This window comes from Eleutherodactylus coqui, chromosome 9 (genome assembly GCF_035609145.1).
Source record: "Eleutherodactylus coqui strain aEleCoq1 chromosome 9, aEleCoq1.hap1, whole genome shotgun sequence".
Classification (NCBI taxonomy): Eukaryota; Metazoa; Chordata; class Amphibia; order Anura; family Eleutherodactylidae; genus Eleutherodactylus; species Eleutherodactylus coqui.
Window position 1 is genome coordinate 46,116,089 of NC_089845.1, and position 16,927 is coordinate 46,133,015.

Sequence of the window (16,927 nt, forward strand, 5' to 3'; positions counted from 1 at the left end):
ATATATATAACAAGAACAAAACATAACATACAAGTCAACCTGCAAAAGGCTCAAAAATCAGCATGCTGGAGTCTTGGAATTTGTGGACACAAAGGAAAAAAAAAGTGATATATTATATATATATATACACACACACACACACACACACACACACACACACACACACACACACACACACACACACACACACACACGTGCAAAAGTAGTTTTTTTTCCCCATTGCCTCCCAATAAATAAATAAAAAAGTGAAGACGGCTCGGCGAAGTCAGATGCCTGCTGAGGCCAATGAGAGGCCGCAGCATGGCCGTACCTACTTCTGGTATCCTGAATGCAATGATATCAGTAGTACAGTGACGCTTTACATGCCAGACAGTTGTCCTGTGTAAATGCCCCGAACTATCAGAAAGCGTTAGTAAACCTTGTGGTTAATAGATCGAAGATTTCCTACCTTGAATAAACACGCCTCCAATCATGACGGGGATGAGTTTACAGCACTTGAAAATAACCTGAGTGGGATAATTCAGATAGCCGAGGGAAGTGTTGGACAGGCCCATGGTGCCCACCGTAAGCACAGCTATTATCATGTAGGTTTTTGCAGGTATTCTGAAACAAGACGGTAACATTGCTTAGGATACAACATCATCAACGGCATGTATGTGGTAAAAACTAGGGACACCTTTGTACTGACAGACTCAACTATTCCGGGCTGGTAAGTGTTCAGCGTGAATGCTGCCAGTAATTGAACGAATGATAATTCATTTGCCGCATGAAAATCAAACAACGATCGGGCCGTGTAAACAGACAGTCGTCCATCTATGAACAACTTTCTGTTTACTGTGAATGGAGACGGGCGGCCGGAAGAGATCTCTGGCTCGCTCAGCACAGCTGTCAGGAACTTAAAGACCCATTTACCCATAAAGATTGTTGCTCAAAATTCGCTCAAATGAACTTTGAAAGCGTGCGATAATCCTTATGTCTAAATACGAGTCACCGTGTACTCTTCGTTTGTCGCTTAGTTTCAGCCTGCATAAAAATTATCGGTGGTTCGTTTGCTTCTCGTTAAACACTCCCCGCTCAGCCTGTCAGCCGGTCACAAAATCATTTTTGCATGTCAAAAAGGGCCCATAGCCTTTAACTTCTACCCTTTAAGGCTAAAGTTAGTCATACAGTTAAGACAGCACCAGTCATCAACTTCTCCTAAAAACTACTATAAACATGCAGGCTTGTGGCAACAGGCTGTGTGAGAGCTCTTATAATAGGGAAGAGGGCAATAAAGATCCATTTACATGTAATCATGCATCGTGCACTTTTCATGCGAACAATGATTTTAAGGTGAACCCATTACTAGTATCTCTCACTAGACCGCAAGCTGTTATCTCCGCGGGAGGCAGCAGATAACATTGTATTCTGCCAAGAGCCGTGATGAGAACAAAGCAGCTGTGTGCACAGCTGGGTATGTGACTAATCACACACTGGGATCTGTAAACAGCTCAAGGAGGCCCTTTTACATACAATTGAAGATGATAAAGTGTTAATGGACATTAATGGCCATTAACACTCTATGCAAAAAAGTTATCTTTGTGTGTAAATGGGCCTTTAGTTTATCTTCCACAGGAACAGAAAGTTTGATATACTGAAATCCAACGTACCTCAGCTTTATTTAAAATAAAAAAAACTTAAACTTTTCGCATAAATCAACAGCACAAGAGAATAAGGAACTTTGTAATATTTCTTATTAGAGAAAAATCCTTTTTTTCAACACTTATCAGGCACTTCTTCACTGACCCTTCATTCTGCTTGTACTAATAAAATCTGTATACAAACCCTTCAGATTACAGCTGCAGAAATGTATGGGAGTAGGAGGCAGGAGGGAGCTGCTGGGGAAAGAGGCAGCAAGAGAGCAGACGTCCATGTGTGTATTCTATTACTTCTATGATGATCTGATCTGTGTACTGAGTTATGTTCACAGATCTCATCAGTAGGTATAGAGTAAATGATCACTGAAGGAGGTGGGATGGGGGGGGGGGGTTGGGGGGAGAAGTGACTGCTAAGTGGATCAAGAAGCATTTTTCTCTAATAAGAGATTACCAAGTTTTTTTTATATTTACTTGTATTATTGATGAAAAAAAAATTTTTGTAATTAAAGTCTAGTCTTTAACACTATATTGCCCTTATTTTACAGTTGTAGGAAACATTAACTTGACATTTAGTGTTTTATAACTACAATTCTGTAAATAGTGTTTTTATGATGCGCCAGCCACGTTAACGACTGCTACATTTAAGGCCCATTTAGACAATGATGCTCGCTCAAAAACATCTTTTGAGCGATAACCGTTGCGTCTAAATGCATGGACATCGTACAGTTTTCGTGCACGATTCGTTCATCATTTAATTCTAGTGTTTTAGAAATGAGCGATGAACTCTTATCAGCCGTGCAGGTTGTAATCACAGTCGGCAGCACTAATAAGATTCTTTCAGTTCATGTCCCGCTGGAAGTTCACAGCTGTATTGTTCTTATAGTGATTGCAGCAGGGTCACGCTCCACCTGCATAGCTCTTTAGTAGCTACTTAGCTACTATAGACTATGCAAAGATGATTACTCAAAACGGTCACTCAAACTGTAGTTTGAGTGATCATCTTTTAATGTAAATGGGGTCTTACACATTACCTGGCTGCCGAATTTGCATGTTATCTTATAGACCCTAATCTAAGGGCCCTTTTACACAGGCTGACAAATCGTTCAGATTCCCACATCCAGCGGGAATCTGAACGCTTATTGTTTAATGTGAGTGCATGCTCCAACTAAACAGTGAATGAGAGATTGTTCGCTTCTCGTTCAGTTTCTGCATACAGAAAACTGAACGACACATCGGACCGTGTAAACAGGCAGTAGCACTTATGAACGACTGCCTGTTTACTGTGAATGAAGGGGACGGGGCCAAAATGATCCCAGCCCACTGCACCTCCATTCACTAACTATGCTTGTTCCTGTGTAAAAAGCACATGCATGTAATAAGACTAGTCTTACTATAAGCGCACACCTGTAAAGTCTGTGGGAGTCGTACAATGGTGGCTTTGGGAGTTGACAAAAGAAGAACAGCGAGAAAGTTACGGATAAAAGTCATCTCTCCGGACTCAACACTTCCGCTCCTAGAAGACCAACTTTTTGGTTTGTGGGGCTTACTAGTTATTTATAGTAGCAGTGTTTCTGCCGCCGCAATGCACTACTTACTAATATAATCTACGTGTAAATGTGTGAGGTGTTATTTATTGGAGTCTCCACATAGGTGTGCAGCTGTCTCACAATGAGCTACAAACTTCCAGGCTTAGTACTGGTGTATCCATAGCAAATGAGGCCGCAGGGGTTTGTGGGTGATGTAGCCTACCCATAATTCCTCATTCGGTGCACAAGGATGAAGGACCTGTGATGACGTCACCATCATGTGATCAGGCTCTGCTGGTTTAGGACCCACGATGATGTTACAGTCATGTGATCAAGGGAAGAGCTCAGAGACCATGTGACTGATCACGTCAGTGACATCACAGGTTCTGTCAACACGTGGCCAATGTCAGACTGACATATATTTATATTCCACAATACTTCTGCTCGATTCAACCAAAGCAACCAATCAGGTTGTGAATCAGCCAACCCAAAGCAACCAATCAGGTTGTGAATCAGCCAACCCAAACAACCAATCAGGTTGTGAATCAGCCAACCCAAACAACCAATCAGGTTGTGAATCAGCCAACCCAAAGCAACCAATCAGGTTGTGAATCAGCCAACCCAAAGCAACCAATCAGGTTGTGAATCAGCCAACCCAAACCACCAATCAGGTTGTGAATTGACTAGAACTTTTGTAGAATATAGATATACGTGTCCGGCTCTGCAGGTTTTTAATAACGTGAAGGACCTGCGATGACATCACCATCATGTGATCGGAGCAGAGCTCATAGACCATGTGACTGATCACACGATGGAGACTTCACAGGTCCTGTGAGCACACTGCAGCTGTCAGGCTCTGTGTTTTATATAGGCTTTAGGACCTGCGATGAGGTCACCATGTTGTGATTGAAAAGGGGGAGGAGGAGGGAGCATGTGAAGCACTCACACACTCAGACAAGTGGTGGTTAGCACTTTGATAGGGGCTGAAGGAATCTCTATATACAGAAATCTCCAAATGCTGTGAAAAAAACCCAAACATTAACCTTGAGTATATGCTTTACTTTACCTTCTACGTTTGTCTTGTGTCAGCTGAAGTTCTATCAATCCAAAAACAGAGTAGAACCCAAATTGTACTAAGGTCAAGTACCAACCAAATGGTTTGAAACCTTCAACAGAGAATATCAGCTCCTGCAAGAGAAACATCAGTTTTCTATTAAAAACAGTGACTAGTATATGTATCTCAGTCTGCCTAAAGAGGTAAAAACACGAACTGCATCAAAAATTAGTAATAAGTCAAAGACCACCGCCAGTGCTTGTACCGCCTAAAATCTTCATTACAAACGTTATTTTACAAAAAAAAAAAAAAAACGCAACACTAAAACAAAACAACACACAAGAGAACATAAAACTACCTAAACCAATAAAACAGTGGTAAAACTAGTTCTGATGACATCTCAATTCTACTCTATGGGGAAATTATGACTATGACAAAAGTACTAACTTGTGTGATAGTCGCATATAGCTTAAAGATTAACTTTTCCCTTATTGTGAAAAGTTAAAGTTGCATTACAGTCACAATGTTACTGCCACACCGCCAGGGAGCCCGAGCTCAGGGCAGCCACTTCTCAGTATATATAAAAACTAGAGAACACAAGTTGGGAGCTGCATTTATGAACCAACAGGGCTTACATCAAAGACCCAACGCCTCAGCTTACTAACCTGAAACCTAACCCTTAGGTCGGATTCACACAAACGTATTTCTATATTGTGTGTGCAATACGCATAAAACAGAACCTTTTGATTTCAATACGTTTGTTCACATTCACGTATTTGGAGTGCGCAACTCCACTGAACTCAATAATTGGCCATTACAATGGCTGAGAGTATCATTGTGTTGGTTTTTTTTTGTGCACAATGGTGTACAACCTTCACGAACAAAAAAAAAACAAAAAAAAACCAGTAAAATACGCACGCAAATATGCAAGTCTGGTGCGCAAAGATGCGGAGCAAATGCACACACAAATGCGCATACGCCGGTGTGGATCCAGCTTGGGCTGTAATCACACAGGTGAGCACGATATTAGTCTCAGTTTTGTGTGTCTTGTAATGCACAGAACTCGCTTGGGTAAGTCTTTCATGCATTCCAAAAGGTGACATTTTTGCGGTGAGCTTGAAGGATCAAAACACCCGGATTATGAAAATTCGAAGACGATAGACAACATTTTACCTGCAAATATCCATATATTAAATAAAAGACAAAGACTCCAGTCACACAGATGAAGAACTGCACAGGCTTCTGGAATTGGCTGAGATTGATGCCAAGCACCCGGATGTCATCAGCAGACTTAATGTGAGGAGACATGGTGTCCGTCTTGGAAGGAACACTGATGGATATATACTTCCTGGAATTGCTGAATTTCAGATCCATGTTGATATGTTGGGAGACGGGATCGTCTGGCGGCCTCTCTTCACCATTAGGGTCACTGAAACAAGAGAATTGGAATAAAATTCAATTTTATTAAAGGGGTTGTCCAAGATTTATTGGTTCTCTATGCCCGAAAGTAATAAAACATTCTCTGCTTAGCTCTCCCGATTCCCTGCACCTCCGCTCCAATCCCCACGCCGAGTCTATGTTGACAGGCCGTCCCATGACGCTGCAGCCGATTACAGACCTCAGCGTTTGAGCGCCAAGGTCCGTGAATGACTGCGGCAGACTGATGGCCCCTACACAGGCGGACTACAGCCTGTAAACACAGAGAAATTAGCGCTGGATCGGAGGAGAGCCATGAGAGGCAAATACAGCAGGTTCATTTTGTTTTATCATGGGGAGTACCACTTTAAGAAAAAAAAAAATATATATAAACTCAGGCAAACTTTTTAAAAGTAGTAAAAATGTGGTAATAACCGCAGTTTCTACAAATAAAAAAAAAAAAGAAACAGCATACTACAATCCTGAGGCAGAGTTGAACATTAGAGCGGTTCAAGTCAAGCCAGTTTCATAACTTGTATTATATTTCAGCAAGAGCAACCAAACATATCGCTGACGAGCGCTCATCTCCCATCTTGACTGCGATAGAAATCCCCCTCTGTTGGCTGCAGCCAGTAGGGAAACAGCTGAGCTACGCCGGTTCCATAACTCCCATAGAAGTGAAGAGCACAGCATGGTGAGATCCACAGTTTCCGTACTTATGGCCATGGCCTACAGATTTCTATCGCAGCGGAGATAGAAATACCCCTTTAACCCTTTGCAATCTAATTTTTGATTCAGGGTTTCCTAGGGGGCTCTCTCTTTCTGCCATTATACAATGGCGCCATCTTCTGGCTAGATCCAGCACTGACATATGGGACATGCTGGAGAGGCCCCCCGACAACAGAGCGGCCAGTAATATACAGTAAGAATACCCTGCCGGACGTCTTCCGACATCGGAGGTGTCAGAATGTCTTCAGATGTCAGACAGTGGATTGGAAAGGGTTTGTAACTTAGCTGCTGCGTACTCATTATCCAGCACAGATTCCATAACTTCCGTTCACTTCTATGGGAGTTATGGAAACGGCACAAGACAGCTCGCTCGTCTGCAAGTACAGAAGCAACCAGGACAGGGTCGGGAAATAAGTGCAGGCTCCAGAGGTAGAATATGCATCAGACTTATGACATATCATAAAAGTCCAAGATGGGAATATCCCTTTAAGGCCGCTTGGTATAATTTGGGACTTTGACCATATGTTTTACATACAGTGTACTGTGTAGATACTGTATCAGTTGTCTACTTCCCTAGGAGTTCCATACAGGTACAGTATGAGCTTGGCACGCTTCCCGATTCAAAAACTCGCAGTCATATCCTTGCCAGCATTTTTCGAGGAAGAAATTGATCCTCGCACCTCTATGTGGGGAAAAGATCAGCAAAAATAAAAGTTGATGGTGCACAGAAAAAAGACAGACATACGGTGTTACATAAAGGTGTGAAAACCTCCATGGGATAACACTACTGCCGTGTTGGGAGTCCGTCCGACAGAACCAACCCAGATCCATAGTACAATCATGTGCGTGGAACAGACGAATCAAATCCCGGCAATAGGGGCTCCAATGAATGTGTAAGTTGTTCAGTCTTGCTAATGACTAGAGATGAGCGAGCGTACTCGGATAAGCACTAATCGCTCGAGTAATTTGCTTTATCCGAGTATCGCTGTGCTCGTCCCTGAAGATTCGGGTGCCGCTGCGGCTGACAGGTGAGTCGCAGCGGGGAGCAGGGGAGAGCGGGCGGGAGAGAGGGAGAGAAAGATCTCCCCTCCGTTCCTCCCCGCTCTCCCCTGCAGCTCCCCGCTCCGTGCCGGCACCCGAATCTTCAGGGACGAGCACAGCGATACTCGGATAAAGCAAATTACTCGAGCGAGTAGTGCTTTTCCGAGTACGCTCGCTCATCTCTACTAATGACTAAGTTGCCAAGACTCTGTACACAGTTCCTTTTTTCTGTACATTTGGCGTATTGAAAAAGCCGTCAGCCCCTACAACAAAGGTCGTCCCCGTTCACCCAACAGAGGCAAACAGTGTCTTTTTTTGTCTGCTGCGCTTTCCCATATATCGGCCCACTGCGATAAAACGATAGCCCGTGGTTTATTGTAACATTGGAGTCCATGCACAACGTACGCCACTATACGGCAGCAGATTCCTCCATGTATACTGAACAAACGGGGAAAACGAGACGTGACGTCTAACCCCTGGTCAGCGGGTGATCCGGGCGGATGCCCATGCTCTTCAGGAATTCCAGATGTCGTTCAGTCACTACAAAAACTGTTGGCATGCCTTGGTACATGTCATCACCACTTCAATGCTACACTGTCAACGGTCCTCAGGGCAGAGGCGAGCACGGCAAGTTAAATGTCCTCTAACGGTTCAAGTAACTTGAGTTTATATAATAACCAGCGTGATAACGAGCAAAAATGCCATTTACTTTACTTACCTAAAATGTTGTTTTTGTGCTGAAAAAAAATCACTAAAGTGCTGATCACTAGGGGCGCCATTCTTTGTTATTTGCTGTCAAGTTTTACTGGATAGAGCAGAAAATAAAATTGAAGGTGGAATGAATCGTGTTCACTGAAGTCTATGAGAGCAGAGGGGAAGGGGAGGAGGGAAAGAGGCATACAGATTTGTCTGCTGGAGCTATTGACGAGTTATTTGCTGCTATTTATTCCCATCTACACTGCTCAGCACAGGATGATGTTCTGTGCACAGAGCTGAATTTGCAGTTCTCTATGAACAGTCTATAGAACACAGCAGCCAGGCTCCTCCCACCAGTTTTGAGAGAACTAAAAATCAGATATACATTCTGCAGAGGGAGAAAATGGGGACAAAATGCAGGATAAAAGTCATAAATAGTGTTATTCCTCATGTACACACACGGCAGCTTATTCTGAAAAGTCAGTTGAAAAGTTAGGTGCACTTTAAGTGATAGTTTGGATTGACAGTGACAGGAGGTGAACAGAGCCCTTCATTCATACGACGTCTGTCCTGTCCATACGTGGAGCCGGTCTGTGCAAGCGGTCAGCCTGATAAAGGGATTTTGCTATTTTAGGGTGTAAATGCTGCAATCCCATTTATTGTACTTGGTGCCCCTTGGGACTCACTAGTATGAACCAGACCCCTACCGAGAGTCCCACTCCGCCAGAATCGGTACAACCACTACGGTTGCCAAGTCATTTGTCTTGCGGCTATACACTGTGGATCACCGAGTTACGTATAACCATAAACACTGGCTACAATAAGCTTCCCACACGGCCAATACTGGAAGCTTATCACAACAGGCCAGGTATAATATGAATATGCCTTCCTGGACCTGCGGTGATCAAGAGGCTGCCCAGCTATACCGAGTAGGACCCCCAGAGCGTCTTCAGCTCCTGCGAGCCCCTTATGGGCGGACAGGCTGAATCCGGCGACATGAGTCCTATACCTACCTTCCCTGCCATTCTCATGCTGGGCACTGTCAAAATCCCGCTGACTGTACCAGGCGAACTACTAGTGCGTGCATAGAATGAGAGGTCTACGTAGTGCGCTCACAAGTAGTCCGCCTGGTACAGTCAGCAAGAACACTTTAACAGTGAGCCCATAATGTTAGGAGCTGACGGAGCCCTATTAAAGGGCTGGATAAGTATGAACATTTTGTTTTTTTTTTTTTTTAAAGGGCCAGGCATCCTATAAAATAGCAAACGAGTCAATCCTTACCCCTCTCCTCCCCGTGGGAAGCAGCGGTGAGTCTCCTGTCGTCAGGGTAGTCACAGAGGCCGCAGTGCCACATCCTGTTCTCCTGGCATCAGTGCTCAACATCCATGATGCCAGGAGTTCAGATGGTGACGCTGCGGCCTCTGATTGGCTGCAGCTGTTGCCCGACTTCTGGCCAGCACTGGGAGATTCACCAGAGCCGACCCGCTGCTTCCTGGGGGCGGGAAAAGGCGGAGCTTGAAAAAAAAAAAAAATCTGTACTGCGCATGTCTGACGGTCACCGCCGCAACGATTTCACGTGCGAAGGAGCCAACGATGCGCCTGCCGTATAGACGGGTCACACGAGCGAACGGCGACGGCACTCCCCCGCTCAAAGACAAATCAGCAGGTGTAAACGGCGCGCGGTGCCTGCGAGCGATGGGACGATCAGCGCCGCCGCCAGCGACGGTTCATACGCAGCACAGCAGGAACAGTCAACAAAAACCAAGTGATTTATCACATTTTTAAGCCCCTGCTTTCCCCGTGAAATCTGCGGCCCAGTGCGGACGCCGCAGTCGGACGGCGTCTATTGACTGCAACGGAGGCTGTCCGCAGGACAAGGGGGGGGGGGGGGGCAGGCTGCCATCTTTCCTCTGCGAGGGGAAACCGCAATTGGTCCGCAAGGAATCCCTTGTGCGCAGCGTGCCGTGCGGGGTTACTGCTGCGGACGCCAGAGGCGGACAGATTACGCAATTCCTATCCGCCCGTGTGCGTCGGGCCGGCGTCCACTCTCACACAGGCGGTTTTTACAGCATTTTGCGCGGCGCTCGGAGCGCCCCCATTGATTTCAGTGAGGCTTCTCAGACCAGCCTTTTAGGAACGCTGCGCTTCCCGTCCGCCATATTGTAACGCGTTGCAGCGGCTCTTACCGCACCGAATCCCCCACTGCGACGCGGTAAAAACGTGTGCGAACACCATAAACCGCGGCGTTTAAAGACACGTTTTTACTACCGCCTGAACGCATTGTTCTGAAGCCCACAAGGACCCCCGACCAATCAGAGCGCGGCCCCTACACTACGCCCGGCACGAGCGTCCTTCGCCGTGTGCCGCCCCACATGACAGTCGTGCAGTACACAGCGACACCGCGCTTGTGCTATGGCCGCCACGTATTATATCTGTGCGCACCAGAGAGAACAAGCCGCCATCTTTATCACATGCGGATTTTACACCATATTTGCGGGCGGCTGCGGCGTAGTCCGTGCGTGCGATACGCTGTACTAACGCAATAGTGTGACGGAGCCCCTAGGGGGAGGCAGGAGAACACATTGTGCCGCCACCCCAGCTGTGACAGGAATACCTGCAGCGTCAGCCGGGCACCGGGTCACAGCAGCAGCTCCCGCCGTACATCTCCTCTACCGACAAGCACTCGTCACGGCCGGCATACCGGACACACACAGCCGGCAGCCGCCGGTGGTTCCAGCTGACAGCCGCCGCTTCCGCGTTGTGACGTCACGCCGCGCTGACGTGTTACCTCGCTGGGCGACCAGGGGGCGCTCCAATCATCTCACGGGGCGGGGCGCTGAGATCACCTCACGGAGCGGCAGGGGGCGGGGCGCCGTGGGAGTGGCGGATACCAGTGCTGTCCCGCATTGTGTGGTGCTGGCAGTGTGACTGCGGGCTCCTTCACACCGCAGTGTTGTCGCACGGCCCGCCGCCGGCTCCAAGGCGCACAGGCTTAGCTATAAAACGCAATGTCTGTCTGTCTGTTTGTGTCGTCTACACATCCAGTTCTGGTCCGATGTGAGTGACATTTTGCCTGAGTGTTCTGCAGCAGTAGACCGATACTGGCGGGATTACACATCGGAACTCACCGACTTCACCTGTAATTTGTGTTACCCATAGCAACCAATCACAGCGCAGCTTGCATTTTTTATATTACTGAGGTAAAATGAAAGCTGCGCTGTGATTGGTTGTTATTTCTTATACTGCTGAGGTAAAATGAAAGCTGCGCTGTGATTGGTTGTTATTTCTTATACTGCTGAGGTAAAATGAAAGCTGTGCTGTGATTGGTTGTTATTTCTTATACTTCTGAGGTAACATGAAAGCTGTGCTGTGATTGGTTGTTATTTCTTATACTGCTGAGGTAACATGAAAGCTGCGCTGTGATTGGTTGTTATTTCTTATACTGCTGAGGTAAAATGAAAGCTGCGCTGCGATTGGTTGGTGCTTCTTATACTAATGAGGTTACATGAAAGCTGCGCTGTGATTCGTTGCTATTTCCTATAGTGCTGAGGTAACATGAAAGCTGCGCTGTGATTGGTTGTTATTTTTTATACTTCTGAGGTAACATGAAAGCTGCGCTGTGATTTGTTGCTATTCCTTATACTGCTCAGGTCAAATGAAAGCTGCTCTGTGATTGGTTGTTATTCCTTATACTGCTGAGGTAACATGAAAGCTGCGATGTGATTGGTTATTTCTTATACTTCTGAGGTAAAATGAAACGTGCGCTGTGATTGGTTGCTATTTCTTATACTGCTGGGGTACATTGTTAGCTGCGCTGTGATTGGTTGTTATTAGAGATGAGCGAGCATCGCTCTTCTCGAGTAACTGCCTTATCCGAGCGTGCTCGCTCATCTCCAGTTGTTATTTCTTATACTGCTGAGGTAAAATGAAAGCTGTGCTGTGATTGGTTGTTATTTCTTATACTTCTGAGGTAACATGAAAGCTGTGCTGTGATTGGTTGTTATTTCTTATACTGCTGAGGTAACATGAAAGCTGCGCTGTGATTGGTTGTTATTTCTTATACTGCTGAGGTAAAATGAAAGCTGCGCTGCGATTGGTTGGTGCTTCTTATACTAATGAGGTTACATGAAAGCTGCGCTGTGATTCGTTGCTATTTCCTATAGTGCTGAGGTAACATGAAAGCTGCGCTGTGATTGGTTGTTATTTTTTATACTTCTGAGGTAACATGAAAGCTGCGCTGTGATTTGTTGCTATTCCTTATACTGCTCAGGTCAAATGAAAGCTGCTCTGTGATTGGTTGTTATTCCTTATACTGCTGAGGTAACATGAAAGCTGCGATGTGATTGGTTATTTCTTATACTTCTGAGGTAAAATGAAACGTGCGCTGTGATTGGTTGCTATTTCTTATACTGCTGGGGTACATTGTTAGCTGCGCTGTGATTGGTTGTTATTAGAGATGAGCGAGCATCGCTCTTCTCGAGTAACTGCCTTATCCGAGCGTGCTCGCTCATCTCCAGTTGTTATTTCGTATACTGCTGAGGTAACATGAAAGCTGCGCTATGATTGGTTGTTATATATTATACTGCTGAGGTAACATGAAAGCTGCGCTGTGATTGGTTGCTATTTCTTATATGGCTGATGTAAAATGAAAGCCGTGCTGTGATTGGTTGCTATTTCTAAGGCCGCTGTCACACGGTCAGATTTGCATTGTGGAATCCTGAGTGGGCGTCCAGATTCCGCAGCAAATACCTTCCATGGCATGTTATGGCAAAGCGGTTTTTCCTGCCCTAGAGCAGCAATCAATTGCAATTTTCTGCTCGCGGGTGAAAAAAGATCACATCATGCCTTATTTTTAGGCGGATTCCATGTGGACCGCTTACATTGAGGTCAATGGAAACCGCCTGACCCACAGCCCTTCTGCAATCATCAATGTGGAAAGGTCGTAGTATCCGCATCATCGCCTAGCAACGGTGCGGCATAATCTGCTGCGCATGTGCGGACCATCCGCGGTACAGAATAAGAAGAATCGGGACAGGTGCATGGGCTCTGCGGCCGGGCACAGGGGAGGATTCCACTGTGGGACCCCGACTGCGCAATCTGACCCAGCTGTGTGTAGGCAGCCTAATACTGCTGAGGTAGAAGAGGACCTAAGTGGGAAAAGTAAACGGGTCACAACTCAGAAATTCAATGCTAAGCACAAAAGTATTGGCGCCCCTGTGTAATGTACCAAATCTAAGTCTCTTAACTCCCTGCTGTCATACAAACATGAAATTTGGCACAAGCCTTTTTTAGGTCCTGAATAGGAAAAGTAAAGGGGTCACAACTCGATTATTCAATGCTAATTGCAAAAGTAAGTGCACCCCTATGTAATGTAACTTCCGGGTGTTTTACAAGCGTGAAATTTGGCGCGAGCATTCTTTAGGTGCTAAGCGAGGAGAGTGGGAGGGGTGGCACATTCTGCAGTGGGACATCAGTACATGCAGCCTGAGGAGAATCTAACGCTCCTCTATGTGTATACATATTTTATGCCTTGGTTCCTCTAAAGTAACCACAACTTAATAAAATTTTCTGTGCAAACAACAGGTGAACACCTGTACCAAATTAGCTCGGGCTAAGCCGGGTACATTAGCTAATATATATATATATATATAACACATGGGTATATCACCTAGTGTGTATGTATATATATATATAGATAGATAGATAGATATACATAATACACACAACGCACAGTTATATCACCTACTGTGTGTGCATATATATATACATACACACACACACACAAACCACACGGGTATATCACCTAGTATATATATATATATATATATATATATATATATATATATACACATACAATGAAGAAAATAAGTATTTGATCCCTTGATGATTATGTAAGACATGAACAGTCTATAATTTTTAGGGCAGGTTAATTTTAACAGTGAGAGATAGAATATTCCCCCCAAAATCCAGATAATCACATTTGTCTAAATTATATATATTTGCATTTTGCGCAGAGAAATAAGTATTTGATCCCCTACCATCCATTAAAGGTGGTTTCACAGAAGTGTGTTTTGGCACGTACATATGTGCGCACACAGATGCGCATCCATGTAAATGCAAAAACACGCGTGAATGCAGGTGTGTGCATTGCTTTCAATGGAGTTGCGGCTGCTGCCAGCACAGCTGCATTCTTTTTCAGGGAAGGGCTTTACATATAGATTTTAAGCAGCGTTTTCAAACATTGCAATTGTCAACGTGTGTTTGATCCGCGGATTCGAGGCGTTTTTCATCACTTCTGGGTAATCGATGTGATGGAAATGATTTGATTGTAAGGTATTATAATAATTATATGAATTTAAAAAGGCGCAATGAGGGACACCATTGAAATATACCAGGAGAAGCTACTTCACAAAATAGGGACATATGTCTAGATGAGATAAGAATATCAAGAAGCTTCCACATGTTAGCTGAAGGGGCCCTAGGAATAACAAGATACTAAGGGAGGGGTTGACGCCTCACACTAAGACTAGAGAATAAAGTAGTTCATGAGCTGGATATATGTGAATATATATGTATGTATATATGTATATATATGTGTATGCCTGTATGTATATGGATATATGTATAGAAGTGATATTTGAAATATTACGCCACAGAATCATCCTGAAATGTATTGCACAGATCGCGTGACCATATTCTTAGCTGAGACATATGCTGAGATAAGATAAGAACTTCGAGCTACTTGGGCCCCTCAGCACTCCGTCAAGAGGTTATTCACTGCTGACTTGGAAGATTCGGGAAGGTATGCAAATGAAGGATTAGAATGTATCCAGTGAATGTCCAGTAATGTCTGAGAAGTAACCAATCAGAGTTCGGATTGAGAACTGTGCAAAGAACTATGATATTTCTTGTATTAATGAGATGTAGCCAATGGACACGAAGAAGGTTTAAATTGACCTATGAGAAATGTTGGATTGGAAACTAACCAATAAACTGCATAGTTAATTGTCCAATGATGCTGCGGCACCCCAATGAAAGGGGGCTATAAATAAAGATGCCCGACATCGATTTGTTGGGAATTCTTTGATGAATCCATAACTGTGTGGGCTCTGTCATTTAATTCCTCCGTCATATGAGGTACTGAACTCTAGGTGTGGGCAGCCCTACTGCACGGGTCACCTGGACTTCAGTCACAGGGTACACTCTGCTGTCCCTCATCAGGCTATCGCCGTAGCATGGGTCATATGACGTCATTCACGAGGTACACTCCGCTTCCCCTAGACGGCCATATATTTTTGCCGTAACATTGCGATACTCTGGCGCTCGTTCCACACGCACCGGGGGATCGGTAAGTGTTGCCTATTGTTTTTAATGGGAAACATCACACTCGCATGCACATCGTACGGCATGCAGTGTGTTTGACTGTCCCATGGAAAACAATGGGCGAGCCGTTGTGTGCATAATATACTGAACTAACACGCTTTTGTGAACGAGCCCTTACTTTCCAAAATAACTTTAGTATTGGTGTTCAGAAGTGTAACCGCATCTTATAAGTCAGCGCAGCAGGAAATACTAATATGTATACATGTAGGTAGATAATACAGGGTGTGAAGGTCAAACCTTCCTCAAGCAAGGTGAGAGTATTGTGAGAAATGAGGGACTGTAATCAGCACTAGATCACGTGTGGCAAACTCAAGGCCCGCCATGTTATTCTATTTGGTCCACACCGAGGTCTGGAAGCAGAAGGACCGACTCTCCACTTTCCCCAGAGGATGCAGCCAGCACTTGGTGCCATCTTGGATTCTTGGATCTTGTGCTCCTCCACACTGCTTTGGTCACCAACTCTCAGGCGGTAGCACAGCTCTGACTCCGACCCACCAAGAAAGCTTGGTGCTAAAGAGGTGGAAGTGTCATTCGAGTACATAGAGCACCATAGCCATGTTAGACCGGATTCACACCAGCGCATCGGGGTTGTGTACTCACGTGCACAGCTGCATTTTTTACTGTACTTTTTGCGCGCAAAAGAACATGTAGCAATGCTTCCAGCCATTGAAATGGGCAATTAGTATAATAGTTCAGGACGGGCTCTTTCCCTGCGCAAGTGTGCAGGATAATAGAACACACCAAATACGTGAGTGGGAACAAACTCATTGAAATCAATGGGCTCTATTTTCTGCGTATTGCATGCTCAAATTTTTTTTAGCACAAATACGCCCGTGTGAATCCGGCCTTAGGCTGCTTTCACACAACTGAGAAAATTTGGAGGTTGCGAGACGCAGAAATATGAACCCTATTCTTTTAAATGGGGTCATATACATGAGCAATATTTTTCCTGCATCGCTGTGCTGGGAAAAAAAAATCGCATGTCCTATCTTTGGGCGTTCCCTTTATACGCCTAGTCCATTGTTTCCAATGAGCCCAAAAACATTTTGCATGCTGTGCGATTTGCGCGTGAATGCAAGGTTTGCCATTGAAAGCAATAGAAAATACTTTCAAAGCGTCTGAAAGATTTTGACCAGGAATTAGCCATGTATTCCAAATCACTCCAGCAGTGGCTGGATGCTCACTATAGGGTGGCCTGTGACGGGGCGCAGTGTATTGCATGGTGAAGGGGAGGCTACAGAGTGTTCTGCAGAGACAGAAAAATAAATCCTGCTGTGCAATGTATGGGAGACAATATCATCGTAGCTAGGATACACCCACCAGCTCAGAGTAGACTGAGAAATAGATATACAGCCTACAGAGGGGAAAACTGCAGGATACATGTCATATAATGGCCAGAAATACTGCTACTTTTCAGCGTATTCACCTGTAAGTGTGGGTAATTC

General features: G+C 45.0%; 1 protein-coding gene across 2 annotated transcripts in view; it reads right to left on the reverse strand.

Moving 5' to 3' along the window:
* Positions 1-16,927, reverse strand: part of SLC35B3 (solute carrier family 35 member B3) — a 38,799-nt gene that overhangs the window by 21,580 nt on the left and 292 nt on the right. The window contains exons 1-4 of one of the 2 annotated variants that reach the window (XM_066579341.1): positions 10,714-10,869; positions 5,391-5,646; positions 4,230-4,351; positions 449-603 (exon numbers count right to left, since the gene is read on the reverse strand). In XM_066579341.1, the coding sequence (XP_066435438.1) occupies positions 449-603; positions 4,230-4,351; positions 5,391-5,591 (478 nt within the window). In that variant the 5' untranslated portion in view covers positions 5,592-5,646; positions 10,714-10,869. Of the gene's footprint in view, positions 1-448; positions 604-4,229; positions 4,352-5,390; positions 5,647-10,713; positions 10,870-16,927 lie in introns of those variants that run through there. The other variant, XM_066579340.1, reaches the window with a different exon arrangement.